At 44.4% G+C, this 18535-nt stretch overlaps 1 protein-coding gene across 8 annotated transcripts in view; it reads right to left on the minus strand.

Annotated features, from left to right (window-relative positions):
* Positions 1-18535, minus strand: part of AFF3 (ALF transcription elongation factor 3) — a 543284-nt gene that overhangs the window by 405404 nt on the left and 119345 nt on the right. For 4 of the 8 annotated variants that reach the window (XM_074332377.1, XM_074332378.1, XM_074332379.1 and 1 more), the window contains exons 3-5: positions 13720-13794; positions 11276-11396; positions 9459-10286 (exon numbers count right to left, since the gene is read on the minus strand). In XM_074332377.1, the coding sequence (XP_074188478.1) occupies positions 9459-10286; positions 11276-11396; positions 13720-13794 (1024 nt within the window). The remainder of the gene's footprint in view (positions 1-9458; positions 10287-11275; positions 11397-13719; positions 13795-18535) is intronic. The other 4 variants (XM_074332383.1, XM_074332384.1, XM_074332381.1 and 1 more) reach the window with 2 other exon arrangements.

Below are 18535 nucleotides of genomic sequence, written 5' to 3' on the forward strand. Positions count from 1 at the left end.
ATGTCTAATTGACACCTCAAACTCAAGAAGCCCAAACGAACTCCTGTTCTTCCCCCCAAAATTTGCTTCACATGTAGCTATTTCCGCCTCACGTGAGATCAAGTTCCTCCTTTCAGTTGCTCAGGTCAAAGATCTTTCCTCAGTTCCTCTCTTTCTGTCATCCCAGCTACCAGCCAACCTCACTGGCTCTCCTTCAAAATATATCCAGAATCCAGGCTTCTCATCATCTTTGCTACCACCTGGGGCCTCCCCACTCTCGTGCTCCCGGAGGTCAGGGCAGTAATCTGCCAGCTGATCTTGCTCCTACCCCTGCCTCGTGCCAGTTTATTCTCAGCATGACGGCCAGGCTGATGCTTTTATTACCTACGTCAGATCATGACTCTGCTCAAACCGCATCAATGGCCCCCCATTGTCACCCACAGTAAAGCCAAGTCCTTCCTGTGGCCTGACGGCCCTCTCCCATTTCCTTCCTCCTTGCACACCCCACTCCAACACTCGGGTTTCTTGCTCTTCCAGGGCAAGGAGGCATGTCCCCACTTAGTCTCTGCTCCAGAAGTCCCTTCTACCTCGCACTTTCTTTCGCCAGATGCATCCCTGGCTAAATCCTTCACGTCACAGCCTCACGCTCTTCTTGTTCAATCCTCACTTTCTCAGTGAGAATGAGAAGCACAGGAACCTCCCTTTTCAATATTGCACTGGCTCCCTACCCTCCATCCCCCTGCCTCCCCCAGGCCCCTTTCCTCTGCTCTGCTTTGTCCTTTTTCCATAATGCTTATCACAAATTGTAAAAGTCAAATGGTAAAGGAATGATTTAGGTAGGCCACGATGAAGCGAGCGAGACTACCCTGACTCGCATGCAGAAATGGACTCGAATGCCTGTTTATCGGGAAAGCGGCGGCACGGCCCTGCAGGAAGAACTGTCTGAGGCGCACGATGGGGACCTCATCTACAGGAATTAATGAATAAAAAAGAAAACTGAAATAGCCCACAATTTAAAATCCCAGTGGGCACAACTAAAGCTAAGAAGCGTAAGTTACAGAAAGTTTGATTTGCCGGGTGGCAGAAGGAAGGGTGAGAGCAGTCCAAAGATGGGAAGGCGATCCGGGATGTGGTAAGTTCCCTCCCAGCTACAGGGCTGGAGCACAGACAGGATGAGGCTTTACGGGGACATCACAGAGAAAGGTTCAACACCCCATCACGGATGCTCTCTGTGAGATTTTCAAGGCATCTAAGCATGGGGGGGAGGGGGGTGCTGATCTTTATTTGTTTTCAGGGCTTGTAAAAATAGCTGAGTGCATATATTTTTCTATTTCCACTGTTTATCTTTCTGTCATACAGATAAGGGGTCAACCATTTCCTGCCTGTTCAAGGCACACCAAGGGCTTTGTGGACCCCAGGATTATTTTTGAAGGATATGTCTGCAAGACAACAAATTCACAGAGCTCCAGATAAATAGGTGGATTACGTTTGCGTAAATTATGAAACAATGCATTCCCATGAATAAGAGAAATAGATATTGTGACAGAAAGAGGATCAATGAAGTATGCAACGACACACAGAGAAAAAGGGCCATGGGACATTGGGGGGGGTTCGGTACCCACTCGAATCAAGGGCTGCCTCTAAGAACTTCATGTTTTCCAGGCCATTTTAAGTCCATCGAAATGCAACTCATGTGGCAGAAAGTTTAAAAATTGGAGCCCTCTCCTAGAGTCCCCTGTCCCCTTCATCCCCCTCTCCTTGCTCCCACCTCCTTTTGCTACAGCTCATGTCATGTGACCGGAGAACACAGCGTCTGTCTGCAGCACAGACACAGCTCAGGACACCGACTGTCCCCAAGCCAGGGCTTCTGCTCAGGAAAACCAAACAAGAGAGAGGAAAACGAGGCAGAGAACACACTGCTGGCACAGCCCCTAGGTCAGCACACAGCAGCACGGTTTATTTTACACAGGCTGTGTTTACATACAGCAGTAAATATGTTTCCCATTTCTCTCCATAACAGCAGCTATAAATTCTATGATGGAAGGGTTTGGCTCCTCTCTTCCCATAAAAGGTTTGGCGGGAATTACTGAAGCCCCTGAGAGGAGATCAATGATTGGAGAGAGTGACTTCTTTCACTCATATCCTTGAATGAATGAACTAATTCAGCAAATCTCTATTGAGCACCAACTATGTGCCAGGCACAGCTGGGGATGCGTCCATAAACTAAGTAGTAAAAACAAGACAAAAATCCTTGCTCTTAAGGCACTCATATGTTAGTGAAATTCATCTATCTCATCTCGATTTCCAGATTCTGAGCTCTCAGACCATGTAGGGTTCAGCACATAAGGTAAGTATGAAGCAAACAGAGCCACTATAAATAATTATAATAATTATGAGTTATTATTGTGGATTTAATTGAGTGCTTACTATGTGCCAGTCACTACTGTGAGTGCTGTACAAATATTAGTTTATTAAGCCGTCATAAAAATGCTACTGACAGGTACTATTACATTGAATTGTGTCCCTTGCAACTTTAAATTTTAAATAGAGATGGGGTCTTTACAGGGGTAATCAAGTTAAAATGAGGTCATCAGGATGGGCCTTAATCAGATATAACTGAAGACCTTTCAGAAAGGGGAAATTTGGACAGACACACACAGAGGGAAGACGATGTAAAGACCCAGGAGAAGACAGCTCTACAAGCCAAAGAAAGAAGCCAGGAGCAGAGCCTTCCCTCACAGCCCTCAGAAGAAACCAACCCTGCCGACACCTTGATTTTGGACATCTGGCCTCCAAAACTGGGAGACGATTAATTTCTGTTGTTCTAGGCCAACTGATTTGGGGTACTTTGTTATTGCAGCACAGCAAATGAATAAAGGTACAACCATGAATCTCTGTCACAGACAAAGCCACTGAGACACTAGGTCATCTGCCTAGCAAGTGAAGCGAGAGTCAAACTCAGACAGTCTCGCTCCAGCAACCACACTCCTCCTTCTGCTCTAACGTCGGCCCATTTGTGGCAGAGTGATAGATCCTGAGCAGCAGGAAGAGTCCGTTTTCTGCCACGAGAAAGGTTTTACTGATGCTGGCTAATCACGTGGGTAAGTGACTCCACAGCTCAGCCAATTAAATGTGCCATTTAAAACTCTGTGGCTTCAAAGAGCTCTGTTTCAATGAGTCACTCTCATACTTACTGCCTGAAATTTTTAACATTTTTCCTCAGACCAAATCTTGTTGATTCTGTATTTCACTGAACTGAAAATAAAGCTCAAGAGTGATATGGCCCATATAAACAATAAGGGCTCAGAAAAGCCAAGTACACAGAAGAGAGAGAGAATTCTCTCCCAGCCTTGGCAATAAAATCTCAGGAAACGGAGGCCTAGTGACTTGCTCCTGCCGGAAGGCTCACAAGTGGCAGAGCCGGGTGTGAACCCCGTCCTTGCTGGTCTGCAGACCCCGGACCCTTCCACTGTGCTCTGCGCCTCCCTGAACACCTGAAAGCTTGCACACGATTTCCGACCCAAGACGGAGGAACTACAAAAGCAGCAGCTTTTCTCACTGGGCTGTAGAGTGACACTGTTCCAGGGGAGGGGCGATGCTGGATCACACATGTTTTCAAGTAGCTCCAAACACAGAGGGGTCTTGATTAGCCCCAGGGTTGGAGTCAACACAGGAGATTACAGTTTAAGGAAAAGCAGCCCGTAATCTGTCCAGATGCTTTCTGAGAGAGGAAGCTTTGTGAGAACTGAGAAAATACACAGGGAAATTCAAGTGGGGCCTGCTAACAGCCTCCCCCTGGGCTCCGGGTCCTGCCCTCAATGCCTCGAGCTCTGGGAGTCCTCTCCCACCTGACAGCTAGAAAAACCAGCTTCATAAATGACTCTAAAGGAGCAGTGAGAAAAAGGGGGTGGAACAGGGCACCAGCCCCTTCACACAACAGGACACATTTTAATATGCGTTCTTCAAATGTTTCAATAAAGGGTTATAGAAACTGAAGTTATTATTTTTTTTAAGTGATGAAGTGCTTTACCATTTAGGGCCCCGCTGGCTGAACATAAAAGTACCAAAAAATATGGAAACACTTCCACTTGCCCGCCTTCGCGACGACCTTCAGAATGACCCTTCTATGATATGGAAAACAAGTGCTTTCATCCAGCATCTGAGATCAACGTTTTGAGTTGTCCCTCTTCTCAGTCTACCCAGGACTGAGGAAGTTCTCCACGTCCTCGCAAAGAGAGTGGAGGACACTTATTCTGTGGACAGTAGGGAACGCAGAGCGTGACCACCTGGCTGTGACTAAGCCACACTGCCCTGTGCATGTGGCCTCTGTCTGCAGTCGCTCCAGGAGGTTGGAGGTGAGGGTGATGGAGAGCAGAGGGCCACAGCAGATGGGACACCCGTGTCTCCAGCCTGGCCACTCACCCTCACTTCCTCAATGAGCAACCAGACAGCATGCTTGGACTTGAAAACATTCTACATCTCAAATGTAATTAAAAACCTGAGACTGGCATGAATATGTAATGTACACATTGCTTTTCAGATGCCTTTTTCGTCCGACAGGCTGGTGCCGACTTTAATTTGGAAGAAATCCATTTTCATACAAAGGTAACCAAGAGTGACAGGAAATAGGAAGCCTACACCATTTATCTTCTGTGAACTTTAAAAAAAAAAAAAATCAGTTAATTGCTTTTCTAGGAAGCTATTTTGTAGAATCACGGTACTTTATCTTCCTGTTCTTATTCGTGGTATAAATGGTGATTTTAAAATGCCCGTTATGACAGTGCAATGGTTAATCAATACATCTTATACTATTTAATTACTTATTTTAACAAATAAACTTCTGATCAACCAAAAATGGTGACTCTGTTCTTGCTGATGAATTTTCAACCACAACCAAAACGCCTTCTATACAGTGACATTCAAATTTAAGTGTCTCTTGCCTTATCACTGACGAAGCTAAGGGCAGCAGCCACTGGCTTCCTCCCTTCCGTGGCTTTTCAAATGCATTCTATTTTCAGCCATCAGAGCCCTCTGCGTGAGCAGTTTCAAACCACGGCTATTTACTAAATGAACAGAAAACAGAAACTAAACTGTGTACGGTTTGGAATACCACTGCTGAAGCTGTAACTTTCCAAACAAACGAGTTCATTGCCTTTGAGACCCATATTTTGTCCCAGGGGCACTGTATGTTAAGCTTTTTCAAAGCATTGTCCAATTTTTGCCTTGCCTCCATCACCTAGAATTAGATATTATTTTTAAATTCTACCAAGTTTGAGGCTAATATAAAGCACTCTCTTCAGGTCTAAAATCATCATTTTAATAATAATGTATCATTAGTCCATGAGTCAAAGACAGATACACTTCGAAGCTAATGACACATAAGCTTCAGGGCCTCCTGAGCAGAGGTTTCTCATAGGCTCCAGGAGGGGCCTTAGCAACGTGTTACTATTTGTGTTTATAAAAATTTCAAGTATAAGATATTTTCTGTTCTTTTGCTCCTAAAGAAGACCCCAACCCACCCCCAAGATGGTATAAATTTTAGATCCCACAAAACCTATATCTGGCCCTAGAAGTAAACAGTTCCTAACGCCTGAATCTTGAATTACATCTTAATGGCAAAACATTGTTTGTGTGTTTGTGTGTGTGTGTGTGTGTGTGTGTGTGTGTGTGTGTAACAAAAATAATTCACTTCTTTGGAAATAAGATTTAGTGTGCCCTACCCTAGAATGTTCTAGAACGCATGCTTCAGTCATTCATTAAGTCCCTTGTCTCTCATCTAGCAGTAGTCACCCTTCCGAGTGACACTCCAGGGAAGGTTCACTTAATGAGGGGTGGCGCCAAGAATAAGAGACTCAGCTATAACAACAAAAATATGTTTTTCATTAAACACAAAACTGAGCTGGAAAAAACAGTCAAGAGGCAGGTGTATCAGTCCAGGAATTCCCTTGAGGTCTTTAACTTCCACATCAAATTACACTGAATTTTTCTATACTAATTACCTATTATTGAAAACCAAAGAATTACAGCAAATAATTTGCCATGGCAGCAGATAGAATGCAGATGTTGTAAGGGAAAGAATGAAGAATTTAGAAAGTGTAAAATCAGGCAAAAGACATTCACGAATTCTCAATTTTTAAAAACGACAATATTTTTCTACCACAAGGATTATGAAGGTAAGGGAACTTTCCTAGGGCTAGAAGGACATTTTTAGATTTAATTTGGACTATAAGTGACAGGAATTGCAAGGTAAAAGCTATGTGCTGGCATCTAATTTATTCAATTCATTGTAAATTTCTCGGAGGCATAGATCACATCTCAGACTTTTTTTCCGTTTCTCACATCACATGACACTAGTCCCTGGTTTGATTTTCTCATGTGGAATGACCTACACAATGCCTACACAGCTATATTTGCACCTTCCGTGCCTGATGTCATTGTTACCTAACACTGCCTTTTAGCCCCCCAATTCTTCATACTGTCATAGTGAGTCTTGCTCTATAGCCAACGTCCTGAAAAGGTATAGTCAAGAAATAAAAATATTTTTTTTAAAAAAAAGAAAGAAATGCAAGTTCCCTTCAGGTCACTCCCTTTGTCAATTTCCCTAAAAAACACATTCCCTACCTCACTGGAAGTCAGTCAATACTATTCAGACGACCTGTTCTCACTGGTGGTATCTGTGTAAACAAATACAGCCACGGACATTTTTTAAATTGTTTGCCACATTGAATTGTTTTATTCTCCCCCCCCCCAAAATAAAGCAAATACTCCCTCAAAAGTAAAATCTGATTAGTTGGTAATGTTCTTCAGTTTCTATGTTGTGAGTGTGGATTTTATAAACTTGCCCTATAAACACTGAATGATACACCTGCCAAATTTCTTAATCTCTTGGAGGAATGTAAAAAAAAATCCCAAAACAAAAAAAACCCTTTGAGTTTGAAGGATAGTGTGGGGGCGGAGCCCCAGAGAGTAGTTTCCAGGCTCTCGGCCTCACATAGACAGGTGCTGGCTCAGGTAGTAAATGGCCAACTGTGATTGCATGGCCATCAGCTGTGGCTAGTTGGCTGTCAGCTGTAACCAGTGAGCCATTGGCCACAATATAACTGCTGTGGCTACGAAGAGAGAGAAGAGAAGAACGGGGGCTAGCAAGAAGATGGCGGCTAGGCTGGCAAGCGTGGGTGGCGGTTTGCGGACAGTGTGGATCCAGCCTCCAGTGAGAGTATAGTGCCGCCAGAGAGAATATAGTGGTATGACTCCCCTACCTATGGCTCCGTGGGTGTTCCTTTTTGGCCTCACCATATCCTGCGTTCTTGTATGGGGAGCGGGAGCAGACGCCCCGCATGACGCCTGGCACGACAGATAGGAAACGTAACTTGCAGATACCACCCTGCTACTAACTGGAACACAGTCATTTTGATAGTGGACTAATTAAACACAGCAGTGTTACAAAATTCAAATGACCATATGTTCCATACTTTGCAAAGCTTTTTGATAAAATAAGAACTGTATACCTCTACCCCCTCCCCAAAATTCACCAATTACAACTTTGTCCTGTGAACGACACTTCTTTTTGTTCTTCTCTGTCGATGCACGATGGCTCTCTTTGAAGTACTCAGTACAGAATGTTAGGACGGGAGCTGGCTACCTGGTTCAATGTCATTACACGGGGGGGAAGTGAAACACTTCCTCTATAAAAGCTCCAATGTCTGTCTAACGCGACTCTCTAGCTCCGGCGTTTCCCTCTTTCTGTGATAACCAAACACGAGTCTGGGTCATTCCTGACCTGGGAGTCCTGGAAGAGCATTCTGAAAGTATCCACGTTACTAGCGACATACCCAAACACCGAATGAAAACTGTATAGTTATCTGTACAAGGCTAGCCCGGCGATCAAAAACTGGCTTTTAACCAGAGCTTTATCAACTCACTGGGCTCCAAAGTAATTAAATTATTAGGGAATAAATTTGAAATTTCTTTTGTACATAATAATCATCTTAACAAGGAATCAATTAGGATTAAAATTATAAAAGGATTCCTGACGGTTGCAGGCACTGCTGTGGAAGGATAAGTCATGCTTTATTTGCCATTACAGGTCATTTGATAATGATGACAAAAATCAAAGTGCTTGATGAATTTTGTAAGGTGGTACCTATTATGTGTCCTACAAACTTTAAAGAACATGAATGCTTGCAGAAGTTAGAGTTTTACTTATATTAATTCCTAGTGAACACTTTCTGGGGTCCATCATTAAAGAATAATCAAAAGAAGTTACTGGTACACATGCCATTAATTTCCTCAATAGAACCTGCATAAACATCTGCGTAATATATTGTTCTCCCAATTGGTGCATGGTGCTTTCTCACATGGTGCTCAGAAATGGTCAGGGTGTCTTGTGAGATATGTAACAAGAAATACCCAATCATTTGTTTCATTTGGTTATTCAATCAAATTAAGATACAAAGAATATTCCATGTTTGTTACTCTATCTTTAAAAAAGTATCCAAAAAACCCCAAAACTGAATAGTTCCTAAGTACAGTGTTCTAGAACTCACCTTTGTATTTCAGTTAGTATACCACGTCATCGCAAAGCAAAACACATGTGCAGTCGTATTTCTTCGTCGTGTGCTTGTGACAACTGTCATCAATTTGGAATACACTGTAAGAAGTGCTTCTCTACCACAAACCTTCATTTTCAATCCAGATTTCTGTTCAAGAGACTAGTCATGGCCTTTTTGCTATCTCTGTGATTATGTGACTGGCTTGTTTTCAGTTCTAATATTCCATACAGCCGATCTACATATTTGAATAAACACTTTAGAATAAAATCAAAATGCAAATCAGGAGAATCTGAACTACAAGATTTCACTAGATTCACACAGCCTGAGATTTTTTTTTTTTTTTTACAGGGCAAAGGGAGTCCTTACTTGACTGACATCAATGGACCTGGGTCTTAAATACTATCATATGGACGGGACAAGTGATATATTTGCATATTCACCATAATCAGCATTGAATTGTTTAACAATTAAAAAGTCATTCTGAGATTAACTTTGTGAAGTTTGTCCTGGAACAATTCAAACTGACCACAATGTTAAATTTCTAAAGTCTTTTACGTGAAAGTTAACCTCTACATACGAAAAAGTACAGCTTTTGAAGTCCTTTTATTTCTAGTGTCTCCTATTTCTGTCAACACTGGCTTGCACAATATCCCCTGAACTGTATTAAAGAAGACATTTCTTTCTGAATTAAGAGACACACACACGACTGCATTTGTTGGTCCTTATAAAACGCTGATTTGAATCTACTTGAGATTCTTAAGACAGCATTATTTATGTGTACGTCCTCCCTTACTGACTGCTACGAATCCCACCACATGCAGTCAGTCAAACACTGAAATAAAGAAACATGGGAACTGAATCCACAGCTGTCAGGTAACCACTCAGAACTACTCAGATGCGTGTTAGCAGGAAGAGGACAAGACTCACCTCCGTCTGTTTGGGGATGCTGAACTTAGCAAGCTTGGCCTTGGCTCTGGCCGACTCCGACTTGGTGGCAGGGACACCCCTGTAGGACGTGCAGTGCACGCTGGTTTCCGTGGACGACTTCAGCTTCGGAGACTCATCAGGGGCCTGATCTTGGCCATCCATGGGCCGCACGTATGCGGTCGGTTTCTGCTGAACCAGGCTGGGTTTTGAAGCCAGGGACGGAGGAAAGTTCTGAACACAGTGTGCACTGCCACTGTGCTTGGCTGCCATAGCAGGTGGCCTTTCCTGGGTCTGAAGACCCACCTCTACATTGCAGACTTGTTTGGCCCGTGGTTGCTGTCTGCCAACACTATCTCCAAGGAGGGTCCTGAGAGAGCCCTGTTGTGCTGAGTTGGAAGAAGAAGAAGAAGAGGGAGGTGAGGGTAAGGAGCTCGATACACAGTGATTAGGCTTTTTACCATGGTTCTCTGGCTTAGCGGTTCTGTTCAAACCAACCACCCTGTGTCCGTACTTACTTGCTCTCTGTTGGCCATCGGGGGGCGGGTGCCCAACCTTCTGCCAGCCCACGGTGGTCCTCTTACTCTGCTGCCCGGGGACAGCTGCTGGTGTGGAGGAGGCAGTGCTGCAGACTGACGAGGGCTGAGGCTGGGCTCTTGATTCGGGGACAAAGTGTTCATCCATCTTGTTCACAGGAGCCTGAGCAAGCCCAGGCTTGGGAACACCAACTAGGTGACTCTGATTGGATCTATCAGTTAAAAAGTCTTTCATTTCATCGTAATTGCCGAGCGTATTCTGGATCCGGTTGGAGAGTTCGTCCCCCTTGTTTGTCTGGAGAAAGAAAAACATACCCACTTGTTAGAGACAAAGGAAACATAGGAAACTGTGGAGAGGGGCCTGGACGGACCACAGAGCCAAGGTCACCGCATGCAGAATGAGGGCTGACACATGAAATCAAAATTGCCGTCTCGGAGGCCACCTGTCAGCGCTCTGCGCCACACCAGACCCAGAAACCGTTAAGGGCCTCATAGGACACGAAGGCCCCAATCCTTGGCTTGTGCGGCCGCTGAGGACATCAGCACGCGCCCTACTGTAACTTCACAAAACGGTCCAGATAAGGATCTCCAGGACTGGCTTTCCTTTTCTGTTTTTCTGCTCCCAGCAGAAGCTTTTCTTGAAAATTCAGATTTGGCTCAAATTGTTCTGCTTCCAATTTGTAAATACGTAATTATTCTTGTCAGAAACCCCAAGTGCGAGGCAAGAGAAGTCAGAGTGAAGGGTAAAATGCACATGGGGCTAAATGTGCAAGAAGCCAGGAGCCTGAACTACCTACAGCTCCATGCAGCCAAAGACACCAGTGACGTCTGGGAAGACACCTCATTTGGGAGGAGAGGTTATATTTCTGGCCTTTGGGTAAATGAAAGACAATCCCAAAGTTTCTTTCTCATCAGCCCCAGCAGGTACCCTAATACTAACGTGGTCCACGTGTAACACATATGTAACCCAACCTCTTTTAAGAGTGTTTGTTTCCTAACACCTTAGAACACAGAGCACATGTCACTGACTTTGAAAATCAATGCAGAGATGAAGTCTACGTTATTCATAAAAATCACAGCAAGTTACACTTCACTGACAGAGTGGCCAGTAAAGACATGTGAACTAGACACCAAGCTTTGTGTGCGAAGACCCCACTCTTAGTGGCTGAGCCACCTTCCTTGGGCTAACTAACGTTTGGTCAACTCTTCAAGTCAAGACCATCACCCGGGGGTTAGAGTTACAAACGAGTGAGGGGTGGAGATGAACAATGGAAAACCATCTACCTTATAGGGTTCACTGAAGAGGGAGTAACTTGAATTAAATGTGCCATCATCCTGTTGCGTTTCCTGATTTCTTCTTTCTCGTTCTTTCCTCCGTAACACATTTCTATCTGGTTCATAGACACTGCATCAGAGAAAGAAAAGAGAACAACCCCACACACACAAAATTAAAGGCTAAAGCCCAATCTCACATTCACCCGAGAGCAGAAGTCTGGTTCATGGACAAATGGTGACGATGACAAGAACATTCTAATCAAGCAGGATGGGCTCATGTGTCTGATAATTACATTCTCCAGGAAGAAAAAAATCCTTAGCACAAGTTCCAACCAGTACTAGGCCTCTCTGCCTGACATGGGAAAGAGGAAATATCTAAGCCACCTTGACAGGGAGAGACTAAAAGTAATCTTCAGGCAGACGGTAATTATTGTGACGTGTAAATAGAAATTATGAGCATAGTTCCTCTTATGACATAGCCTGCGAGTGTTATATGGGAATGCTCTTGTTCTTTTCGTTCTTCCTTTTTCTTTTTTTCGCATGGCTGTGTTTCTGTAGTGATTCTTTCATTAGCTAACTCCCTAAAGAGCTGTTAGAACTCCATGTTGCAGTGGCTTTCACAGCTGTGAGCCCTCTTCTGATCTCTGCTAATCAGTCAAGTCGTCAAACTAGGACAGAATCAACTCTTCCTTCTGATATATTTGACACTATCACTCCTCCTAACCATGAAAAATGTGCCAGGAGGAAGGGGTGTGGACAATGGAGGGAGAGCACGGGAATTGAATTATGGTATGTCATCAAGGAACTCAGCCTTTTTGTTGAAGAAAATGAATATCTATTCTCCTAAAACGCAATTATTAAGTGACCAGACACCAGATAACTGGGAGGACTGAGGAAGAAACAGTGTTCTTTCTCCCTAATAAGGAGAAAATAAAGGGCCTAATTCAGCTAATAATAAGGAAGTGACCCATGTAGTGAAGGAAGGAAATACACTGTTGTTTTGTTTTGTTTTTTCTTTTTCAGCCCAGTAGATAAAGAAATCTGGCCTTGGTGTAAACACAGAACTAACACTACCAATTGTAAATACCTGACACGTCCCTCAGAATGAGCACTGTCTTCATCTCCTGGCAGAAGCATTCGTTTAAGGGGTCTTATCATCACCTTGCTTAGAGCTCCCACTCGGTCCAGCGAGCAGATGCCTGAGCTGGGATCCAGGGCAACCACCTACTGACTGTGGTTCGCCCCCAGCCACCAACATGATGATGGGAAAAGCACATGCTCTCTCTGCACCCCAGGCCTTCATTACAGCGCAGCGTGTTTCACGGTGGTGCTGTACGGTTTAACCATGAACACAGTCCATAAAAAGGGCTCCAGAATGGCTTTCGGTGTCAAAATCCAATGTACTGCTATTAAATGTTGTTAATAACGAAAGGATCTGTGGGTGTTTGAAGGAACTTGTAGAAATAGGAAGGTTTTGTTTTGGTTTGGTTTGTTTTTTTCAGCCAAATTGCTACGCTGAGTAAAAGAGAGACTATCTGTGTCACGTAGCTATAGAGGACACAAATAAAATAATCATAACATAAACATCACGTATCCTCCTAGCTCTGCCCATGTGGCCAGAATATACTTGAAACTTGCTGTTTAAGGGGCGACGCTAGGCTGTGTTTCCAGCAAGGCTGTGAGACACTGCATTTCAATTTAAGAGTAAGGAATGTTAAAATACCCAGAATATGCAGACTGTTATCATTTTAACTTATCCTTAGTACATTAGCCGAGGTTATTAGATTTGGGAATCCAACCAGTGACCTTCATAGAAAGGGCAGCTGAGCCACAGCGTCACCAACGGAGAGGCTCACAGCTCAAACATGGCCCATGGTCACTAAGAACTCTCTGGGGTGGCTGTGGCAACCCTGACTGGCATTAGGGAGGCACAAGATGGAAACGACACTCTTAGTCTCGGAACCAGGCTGGTGGTTCAAAGGAGAGGGTGTGACTGTCCCTCCCTGGTTGTGGACATTCAGAATATGAAACCCCCCACTTTCATGAAGACTCCATGGATTTCAAATGGAGACTTCTGTAAGGACACACGACTCATGCTGTGGATGGACATGAAGTGAGCTTTAGCCAGGAGGAGGATTCTGCTTTCACCATTGACGTGCTAACTTTCAGACCAATTCCAGCTTTTGCAGTCAGAAAAAAAAAATAAAACCTTGCACTGCCAGCATTACACTTTTCCCCCCCTCCAGTCTGCACAGCCACCTGTGTGGCGCCTACTGTGTGCAACTCACGCACAGAGACGCCCACAAACATGCTTGCTGCCCTCAGCCAGGTCAAGCCAACCAAACACACAAGACTGGTGTGATGTACGAAGTGACCGCATGTAACATGGAGCAGGCAGGGGGCATTCAGGATGACTGCGGCCTTCCGAGATGGCCCCATGCCCGAAATAATACCTCCTGCACCGGCTGGCTGACGACTGAAATTCCACCACTAGCGAGTCGTTCCTCTGGTTTAAGATGTCTTCACCCCTGTAAGAAACGCAGACACCACAAGAGGGAAAACACTTGAAACCTGTGTCCTCATGTGCCTGGGCTTGTCTGCTTTCTTCCCCAGGGCCAGGAGGAAAGGCTACAAGGACAGCAGTGTGCAAACTGGAGGCATGACAAAAAAGGAAGGGATGATGTGGAAGGCAGGAACAAAACAAATCTATCAACCCCACCTGTGCTGCAACACGGCTTAGATGTGTAAGACAAAGCCATCAGGGTAAAAGCCATATGAGGTAGACAGGTATTGAACTCACTGTGGTTCCAGCGTCAGGTGTAACGATCACTCCCGAATACGGAGAAATTGGAGGTGAGGAGGAAGCCACTCTTCCTTAATTAAACCTGCCTCATTTCCCAACCCCTTTAAGCTTGAAGGTAACCAAAAGCACCCCACAGGCAGCCCACTACTAGCTCAAGTCCTCCTAGGAGGTCCCATGGTTTCTAATACTAAGAAGGACTCAACACCCTCAGGAACAACCACACATCACCTCCTAATAGAAAGGAACTGGCCATCTTTTATAAGACCACCACAAGGCTCGCGCTGTGCAGCAGCCTCCACACCATCAGATGAAACCATGATGACGAAAAATGACAATCACCCCTCCCACCCCCGGCTTTCTCCAGAGAGGACCGGAAACCCATGGAGGGGGTGACACTTCTTCCATGTCTTCCTTCCCAGCTGTTTCTCTCCCCCTTCTGTGGTCGGCAGCCCCGTCATTTCCACTGAGCATTCAGCTCTTCCTAATGGCAGCCCATCCACTCCTCATCCTTAACTAGAACCACAAGCCCACGTGTTACCTCAGGCCTAGGAAGACAAAATGTTACCTGAGTAAAGCAAATGTCATTGTAAGAGAAAGTCTGGACTTGCCATCCCCCATCTCTCCCTAAGCATCTGAACTTTGATCTCTTCTACCAACACTTAATGTTTTGACTCATAAAGAGAGTATCTCCTCTACAGTGAGTCCACCATTCCACTAATTGCGTGTGAAATCTATGCAGGTCTTCCCAACCCTGCAGGGTGCCTTTCTCTTGATCTGTCACCATTAAAACTCAGCCTTCTTCCCTCCTCTGCCATTCCAACCATGTGAAGCCCATGCCGTTGGCGTTAGAAGCAAAGGAACCTTTCCCACGACATGCTGCTAGTCAGGTCAGCATCCCTGGGGACGGGGACTGAAGCGGTAGAGAATTCCAAATCCTGGCCTGCCAATATATATATGTCAGACTCAGTAAAAGCTTTGTGTTACGAGCTATGCTTCTTTGTTACTAGCAGATGGTAAAATTTCTATCATCTGTAAAGTTGTTCCAGATTTCTGTGAGAATTATAAGAATCATACTCCTCAAGTGTATGTCACCAAATGTATTTATTTATTTTGCAGGGAAGTGGAGGCAGCCAACTGCTACAATATTATTTATTCTTGGTTGCAGATGTATAACATTTCAGAAAATTGGAGCTTTTAAATCAACTCTTTTTAAAAGACATTGAATTTTAGAGTTTAGAAAATAGTCTATGAAAAATGTAAAAACTTTCTGATCATTTCCCATTTATTTGTTTTTAATCTACAAATTGAAGTATCATGCAGGCTCAGGTAAAAGCCAATTATGGGGTTAAGTCGGAATAGATGTCAAAACATGATATTATCATCCTTTCCAAAATGAGGATATTCTGGATCATATGGTATCAGTAGCGAAGTAAATAATGATAATACCTTTGAACCTGATGGCTTCTCCCTTCCACTGAGCTCAAAACATTTCACATATATGTCCCTTAATTATAGTTACAATGTCCTTTGGCGAAAGACAGGGATGGTAGATATTATTAGGTTAACTTTTTTAAAGATCATGCAACTCAGCGTAAGAGTCTGACCATTCAGACGATGCCATAAAGAAAACATTATGTAGAAGGAAAAGCAATGTCCAGAGTACTAAAGTACTTTCTTCATGTCTATCTGGGGAAGAGGTACTGTCCCTGAGCCACGCGGCGGCCACACTGGCTACACCCTGGTGTCCATCATCCTAGGGTTAATGAAGAGTGAACATGAGCCCCAGAGCAGCAAAACAGGACAAGGAAAACAAAGGGAAGCTATTTCTCATGCAGAGAAAACTAAAAGGAGAATTCTGGAACAAAGGCTGGGCTGTTAGAATTTTTACATTTCCAGAACAAAAGACAAAAGTCAGTCTCTCTCCACAGCACACACATAAAAAGGATAACCATGTAACATATTACAGAATACTGGAATCGAGGACAGATGAATGAATAAAGAAATTATAGATTCTAACGTAAGCCAGCGAGGGCTGATGGTATCACCTTTGCCAGCAAATCCCGCCCATTCATCAGCCTGCTCCGATCCCGGCCCAGGGAAAGATGCTGGGGCTCGTGCAGCCCGCCCCTGCAGCTGAGTCCCAGGTTTGACCCAGAGACCCCACCGGCCAGGAGAGATGGCCGTCCTCCTTCCTGCACTGAGCCATATGCAGCCGCTTTCAATCTGAACATTGGCTCCAAGCAAATTGCATTTGCCACGGAGGAGGCTTTCAGCCAAGCGTATACACAGCTAAGTGCTCCCCTTGCCTAGAATCTTCATAATGTTTTATTCTTAAAAACAAAACAAAAACCCATCATTTTCCTACCTACTTGTGTGTCTCCAAGGTTGGGGTCTAGGAACAAGTCAATTCGATGAGAAGAAAATGAACAACCTCTCACCTATTTCTGAAGAAAGTTCTGTTCTCCATGTTTAAAAAATACTGTCCTCTTCAAATAGCAAATTGAAATACAATTCACTTTAGTCCAAAAGCATTTCCTGAATGCCACGGTGTTAGATGCTGGCTAGATGCTGGCGACACAATTAGGGCTGTGACAGGCCTTTCCTGCTGCTGAGAAGCTGACAGCCTAAGGGACAGGGGGAGAAGTGGGGAAGGGGAAAGGAGCCCATTCTAAGCTGAGAATGCCGATGTCATGTGGTCACGGCACTGCAGAAGGGAGAACGGGGCATCAGGGTTGCTTTCTGCAAGAGATCACCTTCGAGCTGGGTCTTAGAAAAAGGCAGGTGGAGGAGAGGGAAGGGAAAAAGAAGCGCTTAAAAGTACAAGATAGATAAATTACTATCAAGTGGCCTTCGAGGGTATTCAGGGGATGTGACCCTTGCCCTCCCCATAGCATCTTAGTCTTTAACCAGCTAGAATTTCACATTTAAGGTTCCATTTCTTTGGTTTGCTTCACTTCTAACCCGTCATTCCTACAGTACCTCATAAGTTTACCTGATCCCTTCCTGCAAGCAGGTTTGGTTTGGAGTAAATAAGTGAATAAACTTGCTTTACAGTTTGTATCAGGCCTGGCCTTGATCGGCTGATGTGCAGAGGAGACAGTCTTTTCCATCATGGAACATTTACAGTCCTGGGACAACATGCCAACCTGCCCCTGGGGTGTGGACTGGCAGCCACAGGGCAAACAAGAAGAAAAAAAGGCACTAAGTGGGGAAGAGAAGAATGTTTCCCAGGAACTCTCCTCCTTTTTGGAGCAGCAATAGCAGCAACTATATATAATTAAAAAAACTTAAACACTACAAAATTATAACAATTGCTTTAAATTTAATGAGACAAACTAACATCCCTTGTTATTTATAAAGCAAATGATAAAAGATCAGTAATCCTTTCTTAAGTCAGAGAAAAGCAAGGCTGATGAATTTCACTTACAAATCCCCTCCTCAGTCCATAGGCAGAGCTAGTAGGCTAAAAGATAGCTGGTCAGAGAGTGAGAAGGTGAGAGAAGAAGTCAAGCAGAGAGAAGATGGGGCTGGAATCAGAGCTTGATAAAGAGGCAAGGATTCTCCCAACTGGAATCCTTCAAGGCCCTGAGTTGTTGTAGCATGGTGCCAGTGCTGGTGATGGTGAGGCGGTGGTGGTAGAGATGGCGAGGGTGAAGGTGGTGGTGGTGGTGGTGATGGTGGTGGTGGTGGTGGTGGTGTTGGTGAGGGTGATGGTGGTGGTGGTGATGGTGGTGGTGGTGGTGGTGGTGGTGAGGGTGGTGAGGGTGATGGTGGTGGTGGTGGTGGTGGTGGTGAGGGTGATGGTGGTGGTGGTGGTGGTGGTGGTGGTGGTGGTGTGAGGGTGAGGGTGGTGATGGTGGTGGTGGTGACGGTAGTGGTGATGGTAGTGGTGGTAGTGGTAGAAAGTTATTAATGGTTAAAGACACTGAGGAGTGACAACCAGTTATCAGTGCATAAAACTAAGCCTTAAATTTTGAAGTACATTACTATCCCCCTGCTCACTTATATTAGACTTTTCTTTTTGAGTCAAGGAATTCTAGTAACCACGCCTATTCACTATTTTTCCGCAACAGCATTACACCACTGGTTTACCATCAGTTTTTTAAGTGTGACCCCCAATATTATTTCTACCATGGATACTCTGAAAAGGTCAGTCCAACCTTATTTGTCTCTGACCACAAAAGTTACCTCAATTTTAATTCAATCTTGAAACCCTGAGAGCAGTTACAAATCTCTGCCTTAGGGTTGTCAATCTGTTCTACAAGAATGGGAATAGAATTGAGGGTGGTTTGTGCCATAATCACATCTCCTGTACCACAGCCTTTGTGACACTAGGAAATAGAAGGGAGTCACAAAGTAACAAATGCCCATAGACGACTTTAACCCACAAATATGCCACAGAAAACAGCCTTAGGGATGATTTATGCCATCTTCCCAGACCCATCAGGCCCATATTAAATTTTGCT

This window comes from Rhinolophus sinicus, linkage group LG05, assembly GCF_036562045.2.
Source record: "Rhinolophus sinicus isolate RSC01 linkage group LG05, ASM3656204v1, whole genome shotgun sequence".
Classification (NCBI taxonomy): domain Eukaryota; kingdom Metazoa; phylum Chordata; class Mammalia; order Chiroptera; family Rhinolophidae; genus Rhinolophus; species Rhinolophus sinicus.